Here is a 22,104-nt window from a genome sequence, read left to right on the forward strand (position 1 = left end):
CTACTTTGGCCTTCTTGTATTGCATACTCTGTAGAGCCATCAGGCCAGATGCGCATGAAATAGCTGGCCATTAGTGTTATTGTAGCTTTGGATATAGGAGCTTTACACATCGGACGGTCAGATAAGGTGCTCCCTAGGGTAGGAGTCCACTAGCCAGTACCAAGATATGATGTAGTAGGCCATAGCCCATTAGATGAGGACGATGCTGGTATTGAGGACTCATTTAGCAGGATATTGTATGACCAGGTTGATCCACTTGGATGCAGGTATGTAACTAGTAGTACTGATTTTTTATGATAAATGGTTAAATGCTTTCATGGAATAACATATTGACTTTGTTTTGGATAGGTGGAGGACTCGACTGACTGCGCATGCAATCCGTGCCGCATACAGTCATATAGTATATGGATCAGCTTGACTAGCAGCGTGATGATCAGATGGTGTGGGTGCCTTACACAACAGAGATATTGGCTACATTGTCTAAGGTATGTCGATATGATCAGCATGTATGGAGGATACGCACACCTCTCATTTGCTTTGATATCATGGAGATCTACTGTCCGAAGCGCGTGAAGCGACGGTTTGGCATGCATCAAGGCATCCCCCCACCATGCGACACTCGAGACAGCCTCCAAAGTGTAGATCGACGAGAGCAGCATCACCATGATGGGGTTCAAGAGTACCGAGAGCATATTGATGTATGGGAGCGATGAAAGGATTTGATTGTAGCTAGTCCACTTATACTCCTTACGATGGATTATTATGATCTACATCTGTTATGGTATAGGAGCATCACAAGGTGATTCATCTTGCCATTAATGAAGGACCAGTCTGAGATGAGGTTTCATCCATCGAACAGTGTAATAGACATTGTGGTAAGTATATTTTACTTTTTGTCTTATTTTGTTATGTCATTTTGTTATACTTATTGTTTTCTCTTTGATACTGACAGTTTTAGAGGATCACGTCACTATACTACCGGGCAAGGAGCAGCTTTCATTCCGTTACTGTTGAATGCAAGGACTGAGTACTTGTTGATGTCATGGACAGCCTTATCGATGCCATGCGAGTCGTCTCTGAGGACAGATGACTTCATACTGTACCATTGATGGATGATTCGAGTACCTCATCATATACTCAGCACATCTCATATTCTGCATTTTCGGACTTCAACCTCTCCATAGATGATGCATCTGTCACAAAGGATTAGTGAGTTGAGAGACACGTCGCATCGATCTGATGAGCAGCACATTGATCATGCGCATAGGAGGGCCAGAGACAGAGATAGACTGAAGGTTTTTCAAGACAAACGTCAGGCACCTTCCTTTCCATTGATCAATACTGTGCCTGAGCTATCATCTGTACGGCCAGAGGTAACACGCGTCTGCGAGAGGTAGATATGGAGGAGGCCTCAGTACCTTAGTATATACACCTCTCGATAGTTATATTAGTTGTATATTTTTTTTTGCTAACAAACTTTGTAATAATCAATTATTGGTTTGCATTAATTTGAAATTAATATTACAAATTTTTCAATTTGAATGCACATGCTATAATTTTTGTTGGTTGCACAAAAAAATTATTGTTGATCTTGATACAGATTACATGGTTGAAGCTTGGGATTGTCCCATAATTTTTGTCGTTAGCATGATTTTTGTTCTAATTATTATCTTTCAGGTACTCGAATTTCAATACAATCTTATGTGGAAAGAATGGGTCAAGAAAAAATCCAAAGCTAGAAATTTTCATGGAGAAGTTTAGACACTTAGCCCAATAAGATATAGATACTCCGATGTGAAAAAGATAATCTCTTCCTTCAGTCACAAAATAGGTTAAGGCATATTGCAATGTATAAAGAGAAGCTTGATAATAGCCATCTAGTGGTAGTAAAGATCTCGAATAATCTTAAAGGAAATGGTAAGGAATTCATCATCAAGGTTATTAGCATGTGTTGCACTTACCATGTCAACATTGTGAGCTTACTAGGCTTTCATTTGAAAATGTTTACAAAAATTCTTATATATGAGATCATGGTCAGTGGATAATTTAAAAAATTCATTTACATGGAGTAAGAAATAATACCAAATCTTAAATGAGAGAAGCTATTAGAGATTGAAATTGAAAATTTTATTTATATGGAGTACACTCAAAATCGCTCTATCATAGAGCAATTCATTGTAGGATGACTTACTAAGCCACCCTACAATGGGGTGACTCTACATTGCTGACTCCACCATCTATGTGGTATGAATTTGGATGCGTCAGCACACAAAATCATCCGATCATAGGATGATTTTATTTTGGATAGTATTTTGATAAATATTTTGAAAAAAGTATTATTTTCATAATTTTTTTTAAATTAACATTATTTAAGTAAAATTATCATGATTTTGATGTTCCTGAATTGAGGTGTTTTGATATTGTCACATATTGACTCTGGAATGCTGGAAGCATTTGTGATGCATGTTGTGCAGCATGGAAGCTTGCAGACCCAATGTGGTTAGGTGCTGTACTTTGAGGTTGAAATGTTCTTATGTGGAAATACCTGCTCCTAATCTCCTTGATGTTCAATCACATCAGAAGGTGCAGTGTTAAGTTTTCATTTGACTTCAGGTAATCTTTCATCATCATCTTTTGTGCCCTCTTGTTCGATTTTTTTTTTCAAAAAAAAAATATTGATAAGCTAGATTAGGCATAACTTGGGTTAGAACAAAAGGCTTACAGCAATATTTCATACATCAAAAAACCAAAAAAATACACCAAAAAAACCAAAGAAAAACCTATCTTTGCAAAGACGTAAATCATAAATACATACTGAGGAGATGAGTAAATATTTATTAGATACTAGTTTTTCAGAAAATATATTTTATTCCATACAAAACTATTTTTTTGACTCTCAAAAAGTGCTATTCGATCAAATAAGTTGGAAGAAATATATTAATTAACTTTTATTTCGATCTAACCTGGAATAAAATTCTAATTCAACACAGTGCTGGCCGCCATCCTTGAGTTCACATGCAAAACTTATTCAAATCTCACCCTGCTCCGATCCTCGTGCAATGGTGTAGGAAAATCTAAAAAATATATAAATTTTTTTTGGTACATGCAAATGGTCATACCACTTTGATGTAAGAGCAGTCCAGAAAGTCAGAATATAAAAGTTCCAGTGGGATATTGCCATCCTGTTGCCAAGTCCAGATTTCAGAGTACTCTATAACAAAAGATGTGACCCAATCTACCATGCTGTTCATCTTTCGATAGATACACCGCATCACTACTGCAGTTGGGAGACAAAATGCAACCCAAATGTCATAAAGGAGTGGATAGACTTTTGGCTGCCTCTTGCTGTCACAAATCCATCCAATGACGGTGGCAAAGTCATCCTTGATGAAAATCTTCTCTGCTCGCAGCTCATGCCCGACAAAGATAATACGTCCAGACGATATGAAGCTTAGCTCTTGAAATTGAAGGCTCGAAAAGATGAAAATCTCCAGTCGCCAACAGTCTAGCATCTAGGTCCTGAATGATAAATTTCACACCACCCCTCTCATCTCTAACATTACCATCAAAGTTCACATTGACAAATTCCTAAGGAGAGGGCTCTCATGAACTAAAAATGACCCTCCGGATTGTTACAGGAGCAACAAGGGAGTCTCAGTGAATGAGAGCATAAAGGGACGGACTAGCAGCATCAAAATGACTGAACTCCACAGTCAAGCAGATCACTCTCTCGAGCACTCGGTATGCAGGAACCATCATGCCCTCGAAGATCAGGTTGTTTCTGAAAGCCAAACCTAGTAGGTGATGTAAACCAATCTGCCCCTCCTAAGTGGAGGTCATCCTATCAACTGTGCTCCGATGGATCGCACTTGAGAAAGACACCAACTAATGACCCCCAGTCGTCTCCCAAGGTTGGTTGCTTGCCCTCCTCCAAATCAACCTGGCCCTCGAATAGTGTAGGATGGCATGCTCTATTGACTCATCCTCTAACCTATAGATTGGACATGAAACTGGCAACTCCATGCCCCTATCTTTTAGAAGCGTACGTGTTGAAAGTCGGTCCCATGCAAGCCTCCAGAGAAAGCGTCTCCCTCTAGGATGGGTGGGTACTCTCCAAATCTAAGCAACCTCAATCCTTCTAACCATCGTCAGTTCGCACATCTCGAAAAGGTCCCTCCAAAAAATCTTAGGGCAGCAAGATTGGCCCCACACCCTCAGATTCTGACTATGGTAAATCAGAATAGGAGTGGCGAGAATCCAATCAGCAAGCAGACTGCCAAATAATCTGATGATCTCCTATACTCTCGAGCCCCTACTATCGGTGTTGAATAGGTTACAGACACGCATATGATCATCCACTTTACTGCTAATATAGGCCAACCACTGAAAAAATAGAAGACTGGAGATCCAAGCATCCTGGCTCACAACCACCGAAGTCTCATCCTCAATCAGCCATCTGACTTGAGCCAAATAGTAGGCCCGTGAGCACAAATCTCCTTCCAAAAGAAAGAAAAACCACAGGGGGTCTTGATCTGGGACTTCTGGCTCTACACCCCATATTGGATCTTGATCACCCTGCTTTAAAAATAGTCTGACTAATAGGGACTGAATCTTCAGACTATCATTCCATATTAGATAAAGAATCTGGCAGCATGTCTGAAAATCATAGCCTCCCTCCAGACTAATAGGGATTGAATCCTTAGACCACCATCTCTCACAGACTGGCAAATCATTTCTCAAGACAGCAGGTGGATCCCATGCTTGTCATTCCCCGAGCCCCATAGAAAATTTTGAAACCACTGCTCCAGTCCTTTGAGATAGGAACTTGAGACGATCGTGTTGGCCAAGAGGTATATCGGGATGGAACTGAGCATCGATCTCACAACAGCCATCCCGTCCATCATAGAGAGGGCATTGGCTTACTAACCCTTGAGTCGATCCTGAATCCGCTGCTCAAAGATCTACAAGCAGCCCTTCGGAGATGCCGATTGGTGATAGGAATGCCCAGATAGGTCAAGGTCCTGATCAATTCTGAGATCTCCAACTGCTCCTGAATCATCTGCTTCACCTAAGTTTTCATCTTAGGGCAGAAGATAATCATAGACTTCTGCAAGTTCACAAGCTGGCCTGACGTCCAACAGTAAGCCTCAATAATGGATGCAAAACACCTCCCGTTCTATATCGAGGCTCATTTAATGAGAAAGTAGTCGTCTGCAAAAAGGTGTGAGAGTGGTTGTGCCCCAGGGGCGGGCTAGTAAGGCTTCGACACGGAACCCTATACTGCTACCCTCAATACCTAAGATAAAGCATTAGCACACAAAATAATTAAATAGAGAAGGGGAGAGTGGGCAACCTTGATGAATCCTGATGGTCGAGTGAAAGAACTCTGTTGAGGCACCATTAATCAGGATAGCAAAGTTAGGAGTCTTCACACAATCCATGGTTCGATCAATCTATCTCTTCTGAAATTCGAACTCCCAAAAGATCTACTTGAGAAACTGTTAGCTCATCCGGTCATATGCTCATTCTATATCTAGCTTAATCACCATGAGACTCTGATGAATGAGAGCATGCTGCAGATCATGTATAAATTTTTGGGCAAATAAGACATTATCGGTGATATTTCAGCCACTGACAAAAGCACCCTGCTTTGGACAAATTAGATGAGGTATAATCGACTTCAGACGATCGATCAGAACTCTGGCACACACCTCGTAGAGAGTGGTATAGAGACTGATCGGTTTAAAATGTCCTGGAGTCGATGCATCCTGCCGCTTCAAGATAAGGATGATCGGCATCTTCTTCTACTCTTCTGGAATGCCTCTGGACTCGAAGATCATCTATATTGCCTCTACCACCTCCTCTCTGACAATAGACCATTATTGATGAAAAAAGAGTGGGGAAAAACCATCCGACTTTGGGGGTTATCCTCTCCGAGAGATCAAAGAGCCCTCCGCACCTCCTCGACCGACATCAGATAGGTCAGAGCCTCATTCTCCAGATAGAGACATGGGTCGCAGGTTGGGACCTCTGAAGGGATAGGTCACTACCCAAGGATACTGTTCAATGAGATCTGAAGAACTGAAGTATCTACTTTCTGATCTCTTCATTATCATCCATAATTCTACTGTCGCTCTCTCTTAGCTGCTTGATATGGTTGACGGACCTCCTGAATATAATGGACTGATGAAAAAATCTAATATTTCGATCACCCTCCTGGTCCATTGAATCTTAGACTTCTGTCTCTACAGCATCTCCTACTATCGCAGTAAAAAGTAGTGCACCAAGAGCTTATGATAAAGCTCTATCAAATTAGGCTCCTGAAGGCCCCCCTCCTGATCCTTCCTCAGTTGCAACATTGTAATGTCCGCCTTCACCCCCTTGAGGTGCCTAAAGATATCACTAACCTTTATATGGTTCCATCACAAGAGCTTACGCTTGGCTACCTCCAACCTTCGGATCATCTGGTACCTCACATCCCCATGGACCGACATCCTCCATACCTTTCGAATCAGGTTCCACAATCTAGGGTAGAAGGTCCAAAACTTCTCAAACCTGAATGGGGCCTTAGGCAAGTGAAGGTTGTCTATTAAGATGAGAATCGGATAATGATCCGATGCAATCCTCGGGAGGTGTTGAACCTTGTGCCTTGAGAACTGTTGGATCCACTCCGTAGTGGCAAGCACTCGATCGATCCTCTCCAGGCTTGAGCTGTTCCCTATCGGTTGTTGCACTGGATGAATCTGGGATCTGAATAGTCGAGATCAATCAGATCCACATTACTGATAAAATCTTTAAACTCTCTAGAGTCAATACTATCCTCAAACTGCCTACCTTTCCTCTTCTCATAGGACCTACAATGTAATTGAAATCTCCAACGATGAGGGAAGGCAAACCCTGCATAACCATTTTGGGGATCTCAAACTATAGCACTCTTTGCTCCCTATACTCAATGCTCGCATAGACTCCAGAATGCAGCCAAAGTCCACCAATATGGTCTGAGATGACTAAGGCCACCTACTGCTTGCATCTATAGAAGGCATCCATCCTGACCGAGTCATGACATCATATTACTAGGATATCCTCGGACAACCCTCTAGACTCCATTGCGTATATGCTCTATGCCATCAGAATCAGATGTCTAGCCCTTGCTAGACTCATCCCAGAAAGATAGGTCTCAAGCAGGATACAGACATCAAGACCATGCTGCTATACCAACCGATCGAAAGTCGATCAGAATAAGGGCTTCCCTACCTCTCAGATATTCCAGATTAGCAACCTCATGGTGAAGACTCACAGGGAGTGGGGCCCACACCTATGCCCCCCTCATCTTGAAGCCCACCTCAATCCCAAAAGCCATCAAATCCATCGGCGACGGGCACTCTCCCTCCTTTTGGATTGCTTGCCGTAATTCGGTGATAGCAACCTCATAGGTAGGATCCTGGCCCTCCATCGATGCGTCCATGTGAGTAGAGTCCACTCCTCTCAGAGGCACCAAGTCCATGTTCATTCCAATCTCCATCCTTTACTTAGCTCCGCCCTCCACCACTAGGCCCCCTGAAGCATAGTCCCCCTTCTCCATCCAGATTGAAGCCTCCCCCTCCTCCCTAGAAGTTCTTGCCGAGAAGAAAAAGACTCCAGGGTCATCAATGCTAGTTGCCGCCTACACATGGGTCTCCAAAGAGGCCACAGCCTGACCTTTTCCCTTCTTTTTCCTTGAGGAACATTTTTTGGGCCCCTCAAGACCCAAATCCTTGCCATTGGGCTTGAAAGGTGCTCGACCCACATCAAAATCAGGGCATCGGGCGTGCTTGGGCTGGGCTGAGTCCAATCCCACCTTTGTGGTCTGCCAGCCATTAATAAGGTCCACACCCTTGCATTGACCTAGTGACAACCCACACGTGGCCCTAGTCAAAGGCCCAAAGTGGTTGGTGCCTGGGCTCAAGCCTACGATGGCCTTCGCATGCATCTCCAAGGTCCCTACATCAGATCCAGCCGTTGGATCAGGCCTGGATCTGATCGGAGATCACCGCCACATGATTTTGGGGGGCTGGATCTAACCATCGGATCTAACCATCGAGTTGGCCCGATCTGAGTCCCCATTAGCCGCTTTTGGTCCAGGTTGACTCATTTTCAGATTTGGTAGAGTCGACCCGGCCGCCATCTTCCTCAAGCTACCTTGAGTCTCTGTCTCTGGTTGCCACCGACAGACAACCACCAACCGAGGCCCCAGCTGCGGTCCCTCCGTGGCCAGTCCCCCATTTATTCCCTCAGCTCGGGGTCCCGTAGGCAAGATCCCGTTGCCTCCCCCAGCCCGATACACCTCCTCCGACAGGTGGAAGTGGCCGAAGTGGAAACAAATCCCCTCGAGGTTCTCGTAGACGAACCTCTGCCAAAAAATGCCAGCCGGCTCCTTGACAAGCACCCTCAGCCTTAATGGCCAAGAGAGATCGACCTTCATGCATGTTTGGGCGAAGCCAAGGCATCATAGCTCTGTCGTGCAGTCATCCACCACAGTCAAATTTTCGATCAGATGAAATACCTCCCGAATCATCACCTCCTCCCAAAACTCCGACAGAAGCCGCGGAAGCTAGACCCAAAGCAGGGCCATTCCAATCACACCCTCCCCAAGAAAGAACCCCAGCCGCCACGGCTCCACAGCCAAGATCTGTCCGACAACCACCCACAATTGTTGGAGTATCAGGTCCCTCTCCCTGACCTCCTTTGAACTAGAAGAGAAGGAAGTCTTTTTTCGGCCTGTATGCCGCCATCTCTCCCTTTAGCCCTGCCCAAAACCAAAAATCCTTAGCCACCAGCTTCGGCGTCACCCGTCGGTCTAAGCTCCTCGTAACCACCGCTGTGGCCGTCCAATACTCCGAGCTCTTCTTAGGACCTCTTTCGGAGGCATGGCAACCTCCAAGAACCATCGAATCCAGTTATTCACCTCCTCTGTCGTCAGCTCCGATGAGATCCACACCATCTGATTTTGCACTGCTCTCCTCAGCTCATTTCTGACCGATCATCTGTCTTTGAGGCTGTAGGGCGGTCTCTTAGCTTGCTTGACATTCCCTCCGACATACATCGCATGCTTTGGCTTGATAGATCGCTGGTGATCTCACTTATTAGGATCGAAGCACAAATTTAAAAGCACATCGACAAAAGCACTGTAACCATTACTATTCAAACCCCACCCCTTCCATGGGTCCCCCCGCCCCGCCACCCCCTTTTTTTTTTTTTTTTTGTTCGTAGAGACGGCAGTTGCTATTCATCATCTGTATAGCCGGCAGCGGAGCTGCCGATCCTTATCATTTGTGCACATCTTCGGCACGGACACCAATACAATAGTTAGCAAATCTTTTATTTTATGGTGCATCGAAAAGCCCTTTTTTTCATGTAACAAAAAAAAAAAAAAAAAAAAGCCTTTTTTTTTCTTGTTTCTCGGTTTATTGGCCCAAAAAACGAAAGTAAACTGAAAAAGAAACCCTCCAAAAACCCTCGTCTCCTCTGCGGCCCAGCTCATCTGGTCATCCCTACTCCTCCATCATCTCGTTGTTCTCCCGGCCTGCTCTTCCCCATCGGGACGCATTCGTCCCCGAGGGATGGGATCGTCCGTCGGCCACGCCGCCGCCCCTCCGCCACCGCCGCCTCCGGTCGGTTTGGCGGTGGCTCTTCCACCCAAGGTGGAGGAGAAAAGTGAGAAGAAGGTCGACTATCTGAACCTCCCTTGCCCCGTTCCCTTTGAGGAAAACCAGCGGGAAGCTTTAAGTAAGTTCTTGACGTCCGATGGTTTCTCCATGTTGCTTGTTCTTGATATCGATCTTTGATTCTTTTCTAATTCGACGGTTAGGTTTCTGTTCATTGATACATGTGTCATATCTGCAGATTATACTCGAAAATTTTCTTTTCTAGATCAGATTGACGATGCATGTGTGTTCAGTGGAGCTCTTGAAGAAAAATGACAATTTATTCTTTGGAAATTAGAGTTACATCTTGGTGGTTAAACTTAATATTGATCCGTTTCGTTACGCTTGACTGTGAAATGAAATTTTTAAGGGGGAAACAAAAATCAAGTCTTTGGTGCGGGAAGGATCATAAATGTTAGACATTGTCACTAACTATATAGTATCGGCTTTACAAGTTTCTTATTTTGCTGTCCCTTGTTGCAAATTGTTACCTTGTTCGTCTGCAAGCGTATCCGACTCATTCCCCACAACATCCACTTGGATTTTTATGAGTCTTTCCTTCTTTCTTCTAAGCCTTAACACAAATTCTGAGCTATTTTCTTATTAGTTCCTTTTCAAGCCTGAGCTTTACATTGCACTATATTTGTTCCAGATTTTCTTTCTTCAAATCATGTGCTCCAGCCTTGTCTAGTGCCCAACATAACTCTTAAAGTTTGCTGATTTGCTTTTAGGTAGATGCCAGAGTAAATGGGGGAAAAAAGCCTCTAAGGTGTTCATGTGGTTTTAATCTGAACTAGCAAGTTGCTGGTTTTAGATGAAATATTTAAAAGCTTGGCGATTTTCCGCTTGCATAAGGTGCACATTGGTCTAGATGATGGATTACTGAAAATGATGCTTATCTGCAAGTTTTGTATGTGAAAAACTGAAAATATGGCAGAATCCTCTCTAAAGGGCACTAGGAATTCCAAACTACAATGGTGGAGCTGTGACCATCATGGGTCACACTATAGAAAAGAGTGGATGCCTGTATTTTGTTGCAATCTCTACTAAATTCTTCTCTATTATTAATGGTGTATACAATGTCATAGAACGGTCTCTAAACTTGATATAAGTAGTGATATTTTCCTAACCTGGACTCAAAATAGGACACTATTTTTTTTAAACAATTAAAGGACTCCTAGAACTTAAAATTCAAATGGCTAACTTACCAAGTCCAATGTTCCTTCAGAAAAAAAAAAAAAAAGAGTCTGGTGAGAATACTGAGAACCTAGGGGTCACATTGCAGGTCAGTCTGATAACCATGATAAGGAAAAGAATGTCTCATATTTTTAAAAGTTTTGTGCTGGAGTTCATGAAGAACAACCTTATTCTCCATCCCATTGGTCATTAGATGATATTTCAATGATGAGACAGCTGAAATTCTAGCTTTTAGCTGAGTAATGTATATTGTCATTGTTCATGACCACTGAAAAACTTGCCATTCCCTTCATCCGGTAAAATACTTGTACAAGCTGTGTTGTTTAATTTTTGATCAAATTTTCAGTACCTATAATCTGGTTCATTGTTCCAATTGCATCTCATAGCTAAAAGAGGATGTAAAGTAGATTGAAGGTTTCAGAACATGTTAATTTCTGAGGTTAAAGTTCTTGTGTACTCTTGATTGCAAGACAGATATGTGCAATGTATTGCATTGGGTGGGTTTTCTTGGACTTAATGTGATCTAGCGTTAGTAATTCGGAAAGTGGTATGATGTGGTTAAGGGTTTCTTGTAATGCATGCTATGCACTTTGGTCTGGTTAACAGGAATGGGGATGGGAATATCGTTTGTATGACTGTTGTTGAGAGATGTCTTCATTTTTGTGTGAGCACTTTTCTTCTAAAGCAGATACACTCGCTACATAGTAAGGCATACTTTGTGGGTTTAATTAACCAGGGATATTATGTGATTAAACATTTCTATATGATAGTTTGGATTTGGATTAGTAGTATGTGCGCAAATCTATTTCCTTAGTGTGAAGGTGTTAATTGCTACCTCCATTTTGTGAATTTGCACTAGTGTTGCATGGATATAGATATGAGAATCAGACTCAGATATGTATCCAAGTGTTTGAGGTGGCAAGATGGAAAAAGAAGATACAGGGATACATAAGATAAATTATAATTCTGGCTAAATTATATAATTTATAATTTGAATTTGTTTGAGCACTGAAACTAAACATTAAGAAAATATTTTCTGTCAAGGCCTTTCAATATACATGTTTCCCATTCAAACTTCTCAATCAACCTAAAGATATAAGAAAAATAACATTTTATAAAGTTATTTTAATACCTAAAAAGAATATTTCCTCATTTTTAACATGAAAATGGAAGGCAAATCTCATTGTTGGAAGAGTTCAACTCTTTGCCACTTTAAAAGTGATAATCATAAAACTTTATAAGTATCCAAGTGTCTGATATGTATCTGGTTCAAATGCATGTCCGACACTGCCTTTTGGAGCTGGACACAAATGTCTTAGTAAGACAGGTTTGGACCTTTAATAGAGATGCTTGAGTATCATGCATTGTGCAAAATGGGTTTTCTGTAATGACTATGTATGGCATTTTTTAAATATTGCTTTGGTATGTTAATGAGTGCTTAAAGGGGATGATTTCCCTCATAGTACTTTTTATATCTGGGATTAAATGTCACTTTCTAAGGGGGTAAATTTTAAAGTATTTGATAAATTTCTTCTTCCAAAGTAGTATTTAGAGAGATGCCTGGTAGTCCCTTGATTTTAGAAGCAATCTTCTTGAGTGCAATATTTTTTCTAAAAAATTCTATACACAAAATTTCTTTTGTGAAGCTAAAACTTAAAGAATGGTTGTAGTGGACATTCAAAATCATGTTACTGTTCTAGAGCCAAGATGGTGCAATGTTTTCATGGGACATTGTAAAAGAAATGGCAGCCTCATGTTCATGAAGCTCTGAAGTCATTTGCCAATTTGTGCCAACCAAGGTTTTCAATCTTGATAGTGGACTTCATACTGGCAGCTTAGTGGTATGAGTTGGATTCATATGGTGCACTCCCATACCGTCACATGGTATGCTGCCAGGGGTAAGACCTAGTTGTACAATCTGTCAGTACATTGAGTCTTCATACAGTACTGATACCATATTGGGTTGATATGGTATACCCGGTATGGTTTGTTGTAGAGAGCCTTGGCACTGACTATAATCTATACAAAAGATTATGTATGAATATGCCATTACCATAGCTAAAAAAACTAGCCATGCTGCTTAAAAATTGTTTATAAAATTACTGTGGTGCACCAAACAGTTAGATATAGGTATGTGATAGGAAAGATAATGATAATCAAGGTGTCACCAGCACATTATCCAGTTCAATTTAAACATTCGTTTGTAATTACTCCTGCAGTGTCTTTGAAACCAGAGCTCTTTGAAGGATTGCGATTTGACTTCACAAAGGGACTTAATCAGAAGTTTTCACTCAGTCACAGGTGGCTTTTATTCGATCTGTATTGGTTGGTTTGATATGCTGCTGCTGTTAATTATAAGCCCTTTGACTTAGCAACCATCTAACAGTGTGTTTATGGGATCCATGGAAGTTCCTTCTCCATCTTCAGGCACTATCAAAGTCCCGACTGCACATTATGAGTTTGGTGCTAATTTTCTGGATCCAAAGGTTGATATCTGTCCTTATTATCAACTTCTTTTATTTAACAATAGTGTTAATCTTTGGAGGCTAATATTTCTGTGGAATATATCTGATACATCCAAAGTGTGGAAACATTTATTGACATTTCTGCAGTTGATGCTTATCGGGAGGGTATTGACTGATGGAAGATTGAATGCACGGGTCAAATATGATTTAACTGATAATTTAACTCTGAAGATTACTGCCCAGGTATCTTATTCTTGTTGGTGGTTTAGTGATGTTCGGCATATTCTTAACCGTCAGGTTAGTGACTCCTGTTGCATTTTTCTACAGATCACAAATGAGCCGCATTTTTCTCAAGGCATGTTTAACTTTGATTACAAGGTTAGTCTTCCTTAAATGTTCTCATATTTCATGTTATACAACTTGGTGAATTTATTTAATAGAAGAGTTCATCCATGCCATCTATTGCTTTTATCTTATTATTTGTAGTTTGAGTATCGACATGGTTGGTTGGTGATAGTAGGCACTTTTTATTCTTGATACTTACAGCAAACTAACATAGTCTTATTCAGAAAGTCCACTACCTAAGACACCTGCAAGAGGGAAAGATACGATAATTCTGATATGTCTGTAACTATATGATGCTATCCCTTTTCCAAGAAGCTTGTGTGGATCTCTGTTCGATCCAGTATCCATTTAATGCATGATGCCGTGTTTTGTTTCCACATTTTTATCCTCCCAACATACTTGCCAGAGGGATGTTATTGAACTCAAAACAATTCTAGGACTATTAGTGCATACGATTGGGTCATTTTGTGAAGGTTCATTCTCTGACACATGACATCTTTAATGATAGACATGAATCAGGTTACTGTGATAACTCTATGTCACTACCTCATTGGTTGCTTCTGAGTTTGACTTCATCAAAGGCTTTCTGCCTACTTGCATCACTTGGTAGAAGAATCTACCCTCCCCTCTTCCTTCCCCCACTCTCTTGTTGAATGCGCACAAACATAAAATATAGAAGCAAATTTCAGCTTTCATATTTTATTGTGTTCTTTCTTGTACTTGATGGGATGTTTCTACTAAATTAATACAACATTGCAGATAGGTCTTATTGCCATCTTTGTAGAGAATCTTCCTTGAGTCACCATACTATATATTAGTCATGTAAAATTGAAACATTAGTCACCAAGGTAAATCTTTCAGATTCCAAAGCTTGTGATATTTTCTGGGTTCTGCAAGTTTTTTAGCTGAGTTGAGGCAAAATGCAATCACCACATTGTTCTTAGAGATAAATTTGCTTACATGATGTATTACATTATGTGAGTCTGGTGACTTGAATGGCAATATAATGCCTCTTCTTATTTAGCAATTCTGCCGCAGCATCAAAATTTGCATAGGTAATACCAATTTTTTTTTAGTGACATGAGCAGCAATCCTTGTTTGACCTATATAGATGTTGACATTCAAAGCTACAGACATTTCTGTTTGCAATAGAACTTATATGTTACGGTTGAAAATGTTAGTCTGACTCAGCTCTTGGAACTGAACTTGATGCAATCGTTCTGGCATAACATCTGCCTTCAGAGATCTGGGTTCACTTAACTAGATATTGCTCTTCTTGTCTGCAACTAAAGAAATACCTTCTTGGAATATGTGATCTTGGCTGTAACATGGTTAACCTGCCTTTTCCCTTTACTCTGTTGACAAGTATTTAGTATTTCTTTAGCCATGCATGTTTTACATCTGTGAAAGCCCTTGATTGCATTGTGTCAAGTTTTGTGTTGGTTGCTTCCTATTGCCTAGGTTGTCTGCACATATATATATGCAGATTGTGTTCTTCATTCTCCTTTGGCTTTACTGGATGCAACATGAAGTTTCTTATTTATTCTGAAAACTGGTAACGGTGTAAAATGATTGTATGTGCAACATGAAGTTTCTAGTTCATTTGGAAAACCAAATATAAAATGATGGTAAATTTGTGAAAGATACCTAACTTTATCTATTTTAATATTAAGTCTGGTGCATTCCCGTTATCTTAGTTTTTGTTGACTCTTTGTATAGGGTAAAGATTTCAGGGCTCAGTATCAAATGGGGAACAATGCCTTTTATGGGGCCAATTATATCCAGGTAACTGATCTGCTTTACCATGCAGTGTATTTTTCAGTTTTGGGGGACACAATGGGGTTGAATTTGGTATAGTTTGGAAGAAAATTTATAGGGAATTTCTTAAACTTTTTTATACGTCGGAAAAGAAATTAAGTGCCAGTTCAGCAACAAATGTTTGCTACTAAGAAAATAGTTGGTTAAAAATCAAAAGCAATATGTTTATATGGGTTTGTTGCCTTAGCTAGAAATTAATATTGTCAATTCTGACTGGTGGGATGATCTGGGACTTGTTTCTGGAAAAATGCTATCTTTATTAGGAGGCTTGCATTGAGGTATTTAAATGCAGGTCCCAGATCTGCTATCAGCATGTCCCTTGTGAAGCCATCAAGTCCATAACATGGATGGAAATGATGGATTTTGGCAGCCAAATGTATGGGTGGATCAGGACAGTTTGTGTTTCTCCTTGCAATCCATTATGTTTAGGCGACTGACAGATATTTTGTATGCACACATGCTTGCTTGCTCTGAATGTGTTGGATTCTATGCTTACAACATATTAGCAGTAGACCCATGGGCACATGAAATCCAAGAAGAATTTTGTTTTATATTAGCATAACATCATTATGCTAGAGTACAGTGCACCGACATGGAAAGGTGATGCCATTATCATTGGGTATGAAACAAAGAACATTCTGTTGGATAACGTTTGAGTATCCTATACATGATGCTCAAACTTTGTCATAGGTAACATTATCCAAAATGGGCACAATGTATGCTAGCTCCATGAAAAACACACGTGTAACTTTATGAGCTTGTGATAACTCTAAGGAAGATAGTGAGCCAACTCTCTAGTCGAAAGTCCACATGCTGTTGTAATAAGGTGGTGTAATTTTATCTGGTGGCATCCATACAGTATCCTTTATGCTACTTTTTTTGCAAATTAATTTCCGGTATGCTTAAAACCTATGTACTATTAATGTGCTATGGGCTGTGGTCATCAATATCATTAATTGAAGAGTATATATATGGGAGTATATGTTTTTGCACATCAGATGTCAAAACTCAATAAAGCCAAAAGGTAATTAATTATCATTTGTAGAAATCTGTAAGCTAGCTGTGAAGTCTGCCTAAATCAAAGAAAAGTTTATGTTTTCCTAATCCTTCTTTACCAATAACAGAACTTCATGCAGGGCGGTTAAGAATTCTTGAAAAAAAGTTCCGAAAAATGATTACCAAATAATCCAGAGATTATGCGACTTTGGTTTTTACTGATAGACTGTCAGTAAAAACTTAGGCCTCTTTCACTTCTGTCAATCATTAATTATGTATACAGTCTGAAATGATGAACGATGTTTTAAAGTCCATTTACTCATATGTTGATTGCATGTTGAAATTGTGTCTTTTAGATCATTTCACCCATTATTCAATTGCCATTTTTAGTGAATAAATTTGTCATGTATAACAGTAAATAACTAAAATGGATAGTTAGGTCCAGTTGATTTACGATAGTGGACACCATCAGCACCTGATAAACCACATCTCAAATGGGCCTTAGAAATTGTGAGCAAAATATTTCTGGTAGCTCAGGTAAAATAAAATAGTGATTGTGGATCCCATGTACAATGTCAAAGGTCAATTAGATCAATAGATGCCATTCGCTCAAATCATTGTCAGGGACAGATTGATTATCCTATATGAAATTCGGGAACTTTACAGCTTCTGCTTGTTTAGAAGTTTCTTTTTCTTTGTTCATGGGTTCTGAAGGCTCCATTGTGGCAAAGCCATGATATTTTGTTTTTCCTTATCTACTAATACTTTTTTCCTTGTCTTATATTTTGTTATTGACTTATCCTTCTGTTTAACAATTTTTCCCCAATCTGCAGAGTGTCACGCCACATTTATCTTTGGGAAGCGAAGTTTTCTGGCTTGGTCATCAGAGGAAGTCTGGCATAGGTTTTGCTGCTCGTTACAACACAGACAAGATGGTATTCTGGTTCCTCATCATCTTGGTTGTATCTTTTGTCTTCTGGGTGGTTTCATTGTTCAGTAATACTATAGGTTTAGCTTATAAGTTCTTCCAGCATATTTTCTGAGCATCTTTATCTTTTCACATGTTTTTTTGCTTCTAAGCAGTTTGCAATAATTTCTGATAGACTAGCAATTATTGTCAAAAAAATTCATCAAAATCTGGGCCGGAGTGGTTGAGAGAAAGCTTGATGATCATGTCTACATTCAGTAGTAGTTGAGAGAAGAAGTACCAATAGTTAAATCTAAACTTGACATATATAGAACATGCTTACAGGATAAAAATTGATACCAGTAAGGCATAAGTGTAACCTTAGCTGGAGACTAACAAAAAATGAGGCCACTTATAATTGATGAATGAGAAATGCCACTGAATGTCTATTTGATTATTTGAATTTATTGTACAAAAATCTTGAGAGTTAGTATTTTTAAGTCGAGAGAGCATTTCAAACGTTGATCCCACCATTTCGTCAGCATGGTGAGCATGACACATGGTACTTTAATCCTTTCTCCAAAATAGAATATCAACTCATGCCAGCTGGAAGTGTCAGCACCTAACACATCTTTTCGAGGGTCCTAGCTGAAAGCATTATTACAATCGAGGACACTTGAATTCTCAACTAACTATGTTCAAGATTGTCAAAAGCAAAAACATCGTTAAGGCAGCAAGATGCTCATATTGCTCAAGGCGCTAGGCACTCAATTTGAAGAAAACAAGGTGCTAATTTATGAAAAGTTCAATAATTGTTTTAGAAATAAATGTTATTTCTATTTGGAAGGGATGCAAACATCATAAGATTAGTTATTCAGGTTTTAGCATCCTAAATTATGATCATCTTGAACATTAGATATCATTTTTCGCATCTTATTAAACATGACATTAAAATGCCACTTCTCACGACCTGCTTTTGAACACAGCAATTTTTTTTTCAACATTCTAAAAGTAGCTTCAAGCAAAATACTGCTTCTCAAAACATAGTTTATGTTGCTAAATAACGCATAGCACAAAAGAGTAGACTACCAAAAATCTTAGAGCGGCCCTCTGTTTATGAGGGCTAGGACTCGAATAGACCAAAATCAACATCAAAATACAAACTAACAGAGCTACAAAATAATGGGTGAATTAGGAAGAATATTGCCAGACATTGGAGTTGTGCTTGCCTGAATGCCTTTCTTTGTCTGAGGCACTCACCAAGGTGTTCCCTTAGCAAACCTACCTTACCCATGGATTGTTAAGATTCTCGGGTTTCCTCACCTTGAGCATGGAAGCAAGCACTTGGAGCACCTTTGACAACATTAACTATATTACTATTAACTGTATCAATTTAAAGTGCCTCTTTCTTTCTTTTTCATTCTGTTATTATGGTATGAATATTATTCAACTGGTTAACTTTTGCAAGTGGTCGACGCGTTTGTGATACATGCTCAAATTGTGTTATTTGGTAGTTTCATCTTGTTAGGGGCGTTGGAACTTAAAGTGACAGGCACTTAGTGACACGAGACACCTGGACACTTGCAAGCCATGCCAAGTACCTAGGTAACGCTATGTTGAAGCTTAAGATAAAAGCATATCAAACAAGAATGAGGTTGCTATATTGTATCAATCCCAGAAAAAAAGGAAAAATCAAGTCTTTCCTGTCCCCTTTATCTTGATAGATATCAAGATAACAATCTCCATAATCTGGGAATCAATCAAAATATTGTGCAACAAAGAGGAGCTAAGCACACAAGATAAGTGTGGGAGAGATGTTGTTGTTGAGGTAGATTTGTGGTACAGATTACTTGGACAGCATGAGGAGTACATCAAAGGGAGCGATGATTGGTACTGCTTAAGAAGAAAGAGATCGAGAAGTAACTTGGATGTTATGGGAGAGCTGTTGACAAGCGTGGAGAGAGGAGGCTGAGTATTAAGATAACATGGATGAAAGTTGTGGAAAAGGATGTGAAAAGTTCCATACATGTAGCCTCATTTGGAATGGAGATTTTACAAAATTCACTATATATTGATGGGATAAGGACTATTGACTATGGTTATAGTAAGCCAAGTGATCTACTATTATAACTACTTTTGTCTTTTGTCAAGCATTCCACATGTCTGTCCTCAATCTTCGTACATACATATAGGGGTTGGCTATAATGCTCCCATTGCATAACTTAGGGGTGCCCTATGGCCAAGTGCTCAACTATGGATACGTGCACTTCCATCTTATTGACTGTTTCTGTAAGTGCTCAGTATGGCCAAGAAGCTGAATTTTATCAATCTTGAGACATGGATGATGTTAGTGGATACAATCCATATATGTATAATTGTTGCCTGTGTTGTTTCAAGGATTTTATCTCTAATTTTCTGAAGGATCTTTCCCCATTTTCTTACTACCACCAGTGACATTCATTTTACCTTTATAGTTCTCACTGTCAACTGTGAGACAGGTTTTCTATTTCTTTTAGAAAGTGATAGATATGACTGTTCATAAAGAGATTGCTTGCTGGTAACTTGGTAGGGTTTTTTTGTTTGTGGTGAAAGTAACTTACTAGGTACTGATTCAATTTATGCAGGTTGCAACAGCACAAGTGGCAAGTGCTGGAATAGTTGCGCTGAGCTATGTCCAGAAAGTTTCTGAGAAGGTAGCCATATAACAATATCAGAGGATATCACTTTTCTTTTTCATCTTACATGATATATGTCATAGCTCTATAATCTGCCTGCAGGTTTCCCTTGCCTCTGATTTCATGTACAATCACATGACCAGAGATGTAACTTCAAGTTTTGGTTATGATTATATCCTTCGGCAGGTAACTTATTTCTGGTTGGGTTCCTTTGTATGACATTCTATTTCAGTTTTGATCTTGATTTCTGGTTTAAAAATATCGCATGGTCCATGGACATCATGCACTTTGATGATCACATGCAGAAAGTGTTTCTGTAACCTTTGGGGTTCTAGATACCTTGCAATTAATAAATACAATTCTCTTTATGGTGCTATCTGATATGTAAATTGTCTCTTTGGATTAATCTTCTTATCAATTTCTATATGTTGCTATCATATATGCATCAATAAACTCAATATTGGTTTTGATGTCCTTGGAGAATATTCATAACCCATTGTTCTTAGAATTAACAAAATAATCAGCATGAAGTGATTCTTTTCCACTATGAAATTCTCGAAGTCGTATAAATACAAATATCGTTGGGAGAGAACTCTTTTAGTATGACCTGAGTTCAGATCCTACCAGTGCAATATATGGGCCACCTATATTGAAAATTTACACTTTGAACCTTAACTTACCAAGATTAGAGTACTTGAAAAAAATATCATTTGTTCTTGAGGCTTCTTAATCATCAATTGGTCACAAGATGAGCAAAATTCCAATTACAAGATAATGGTTTGATATGACTGAATCAAAATCATTTTGTCTGTGGGTCCATGTGTGTCGAGATGTGTCAACTGATCGATGGCATGGTTTCAAATTTATATGACCCACACTGATAATTAATTGCAAGCAGGTGTTCCAGAACAGAGTGGTCAGGAGATATCAAAGCTTGCATAGAGATTAGTATGTGGGTCATTTCTGCCCCAATGTATGTTAATTACTTAAATTGTCCCTTTTCTTGCAACTTTGAATTCATTCTTTTAAATTCAAGATCTTGCTAAAAAGTAGGGTACCGTCCTGTGTGGTACGTTGGCAGTGAATGCCATGGAGATTTGAACTAATGAAATCATGAAAACCTTGCCCTTGTTGTGCTACATGTCTGTAGAAATATCTAATTTTAGAATTACTTTTTTCTATTTTATAAATTGAATGGAAAGAGCTATAATTTTGGACTCTTGTTACCGAACAATATATCAGTCTATTAATTATGGATGAACTGTTGCAGTGTCGTTTAAGGGGAAAACTCGATTCCAATGGCTGTGTGGCTGCTTTCCTAGAAGAACGATTAAATATGGGTGTCAATTTCATTCTTTCTGCAGAGGTGAGCATGACATAGATACATAATGTCTTCCTATAGACTCATTCTTTTCATAGTGCATTTTAACTATTTTAAATTTCATTTTTTCAATAAAACCGGATGAGCTTGAAGTGGATCCTTTTCTTCGACTTGAAAATGGAACTCTACTAACTAATTATGCTTTATATGGTATGCCCGTAATATTTATATTGTGTGGAACTTCGTATTCAGTGGGATGGATTTTGTGCAGATTGATCATCGGAAGAAAGACTACAAATTTGGGTTTGGAGTGACAGTTGGAGAGTGAACTTTGTTATTGCCTTTTCTTATAGAAGAAGGGGTTATTGGTTTTCTTGACTCTATTTAGCTGGTCAAGCTCTGGGTGACATCCATGTCAAATTGAGGTCCAGTGAGAAAAAGAGACCCTCTGTATTTTCTCGAGTTCGTGTTATTGATTTTTCTTTTGGCGGCCATGTGACAATGTGGCACTTGAAGGCCATGATTTTTGGTTTGAGTAAAATGAAGTCACATATTCATGCTCATTCAAGTAATTGTCTGTGAATATCCTGAAATAAGGTTGTACAGAAGCATCACATGTTTGCTGCACTGGTTTAATGTTCTGTTTGATGCATTTTAATTGCTGATCAGGTATCACTACCCTGCTGCTTTCCAGTTT

The 22,104-nt window shown here is 39.6% G+C and overlaps 1 protein-coding gene across 1 annotated transcript; it reads left to right on the plus strand.

Moving 5' to 3' along the window:
* Positions 1-9,457: 9,457 nt before the first annotated feature.
* LOC105052381 (mitochondrial import receptor subunit TOM40-1) lies at positions 9,458-22,021 on the plus strand. The gene is made up of 11 exons (XM_010933169.4): positions 9,458-9,765; positions 13,100-13,181; positions 13,267-13,366; positions 13,493-13,588; positions 13,673-13,723; positions 15,410-15,475; positions 17,338-17,439; positions 20,036-20,104; positions 20,189-20,272; positions 21,357-21,452; positions 21,679-22,021. Exons 1-11 carry the CDS (start codon positions 9,600-9,602, stop codon positions 21,733-21,735), a joined length of 969 nt encoding a protein of 322 aa, XP_010931471.1. The 5' UTR covers positions 9,458-9,599; the 3' UTR covers positions 21,736-22,021.
* Positions 22,022-22,104: the final 83 nt, after the last annotated feature.

This window comes from Elaeis guineensis, chromosome 10 (genome assembly GCF_000442705.2).
Source record: "Elaeis guineensis isolate ETL-2024a chromosome 10, EG11, whole genome shotgun sequence".
NCBI lineage: Eukaryota > Viridiplantae > Streptophyta > Magnoliopsida > Arecales > Arecaceae > Elaeis > Elaeis guineensis.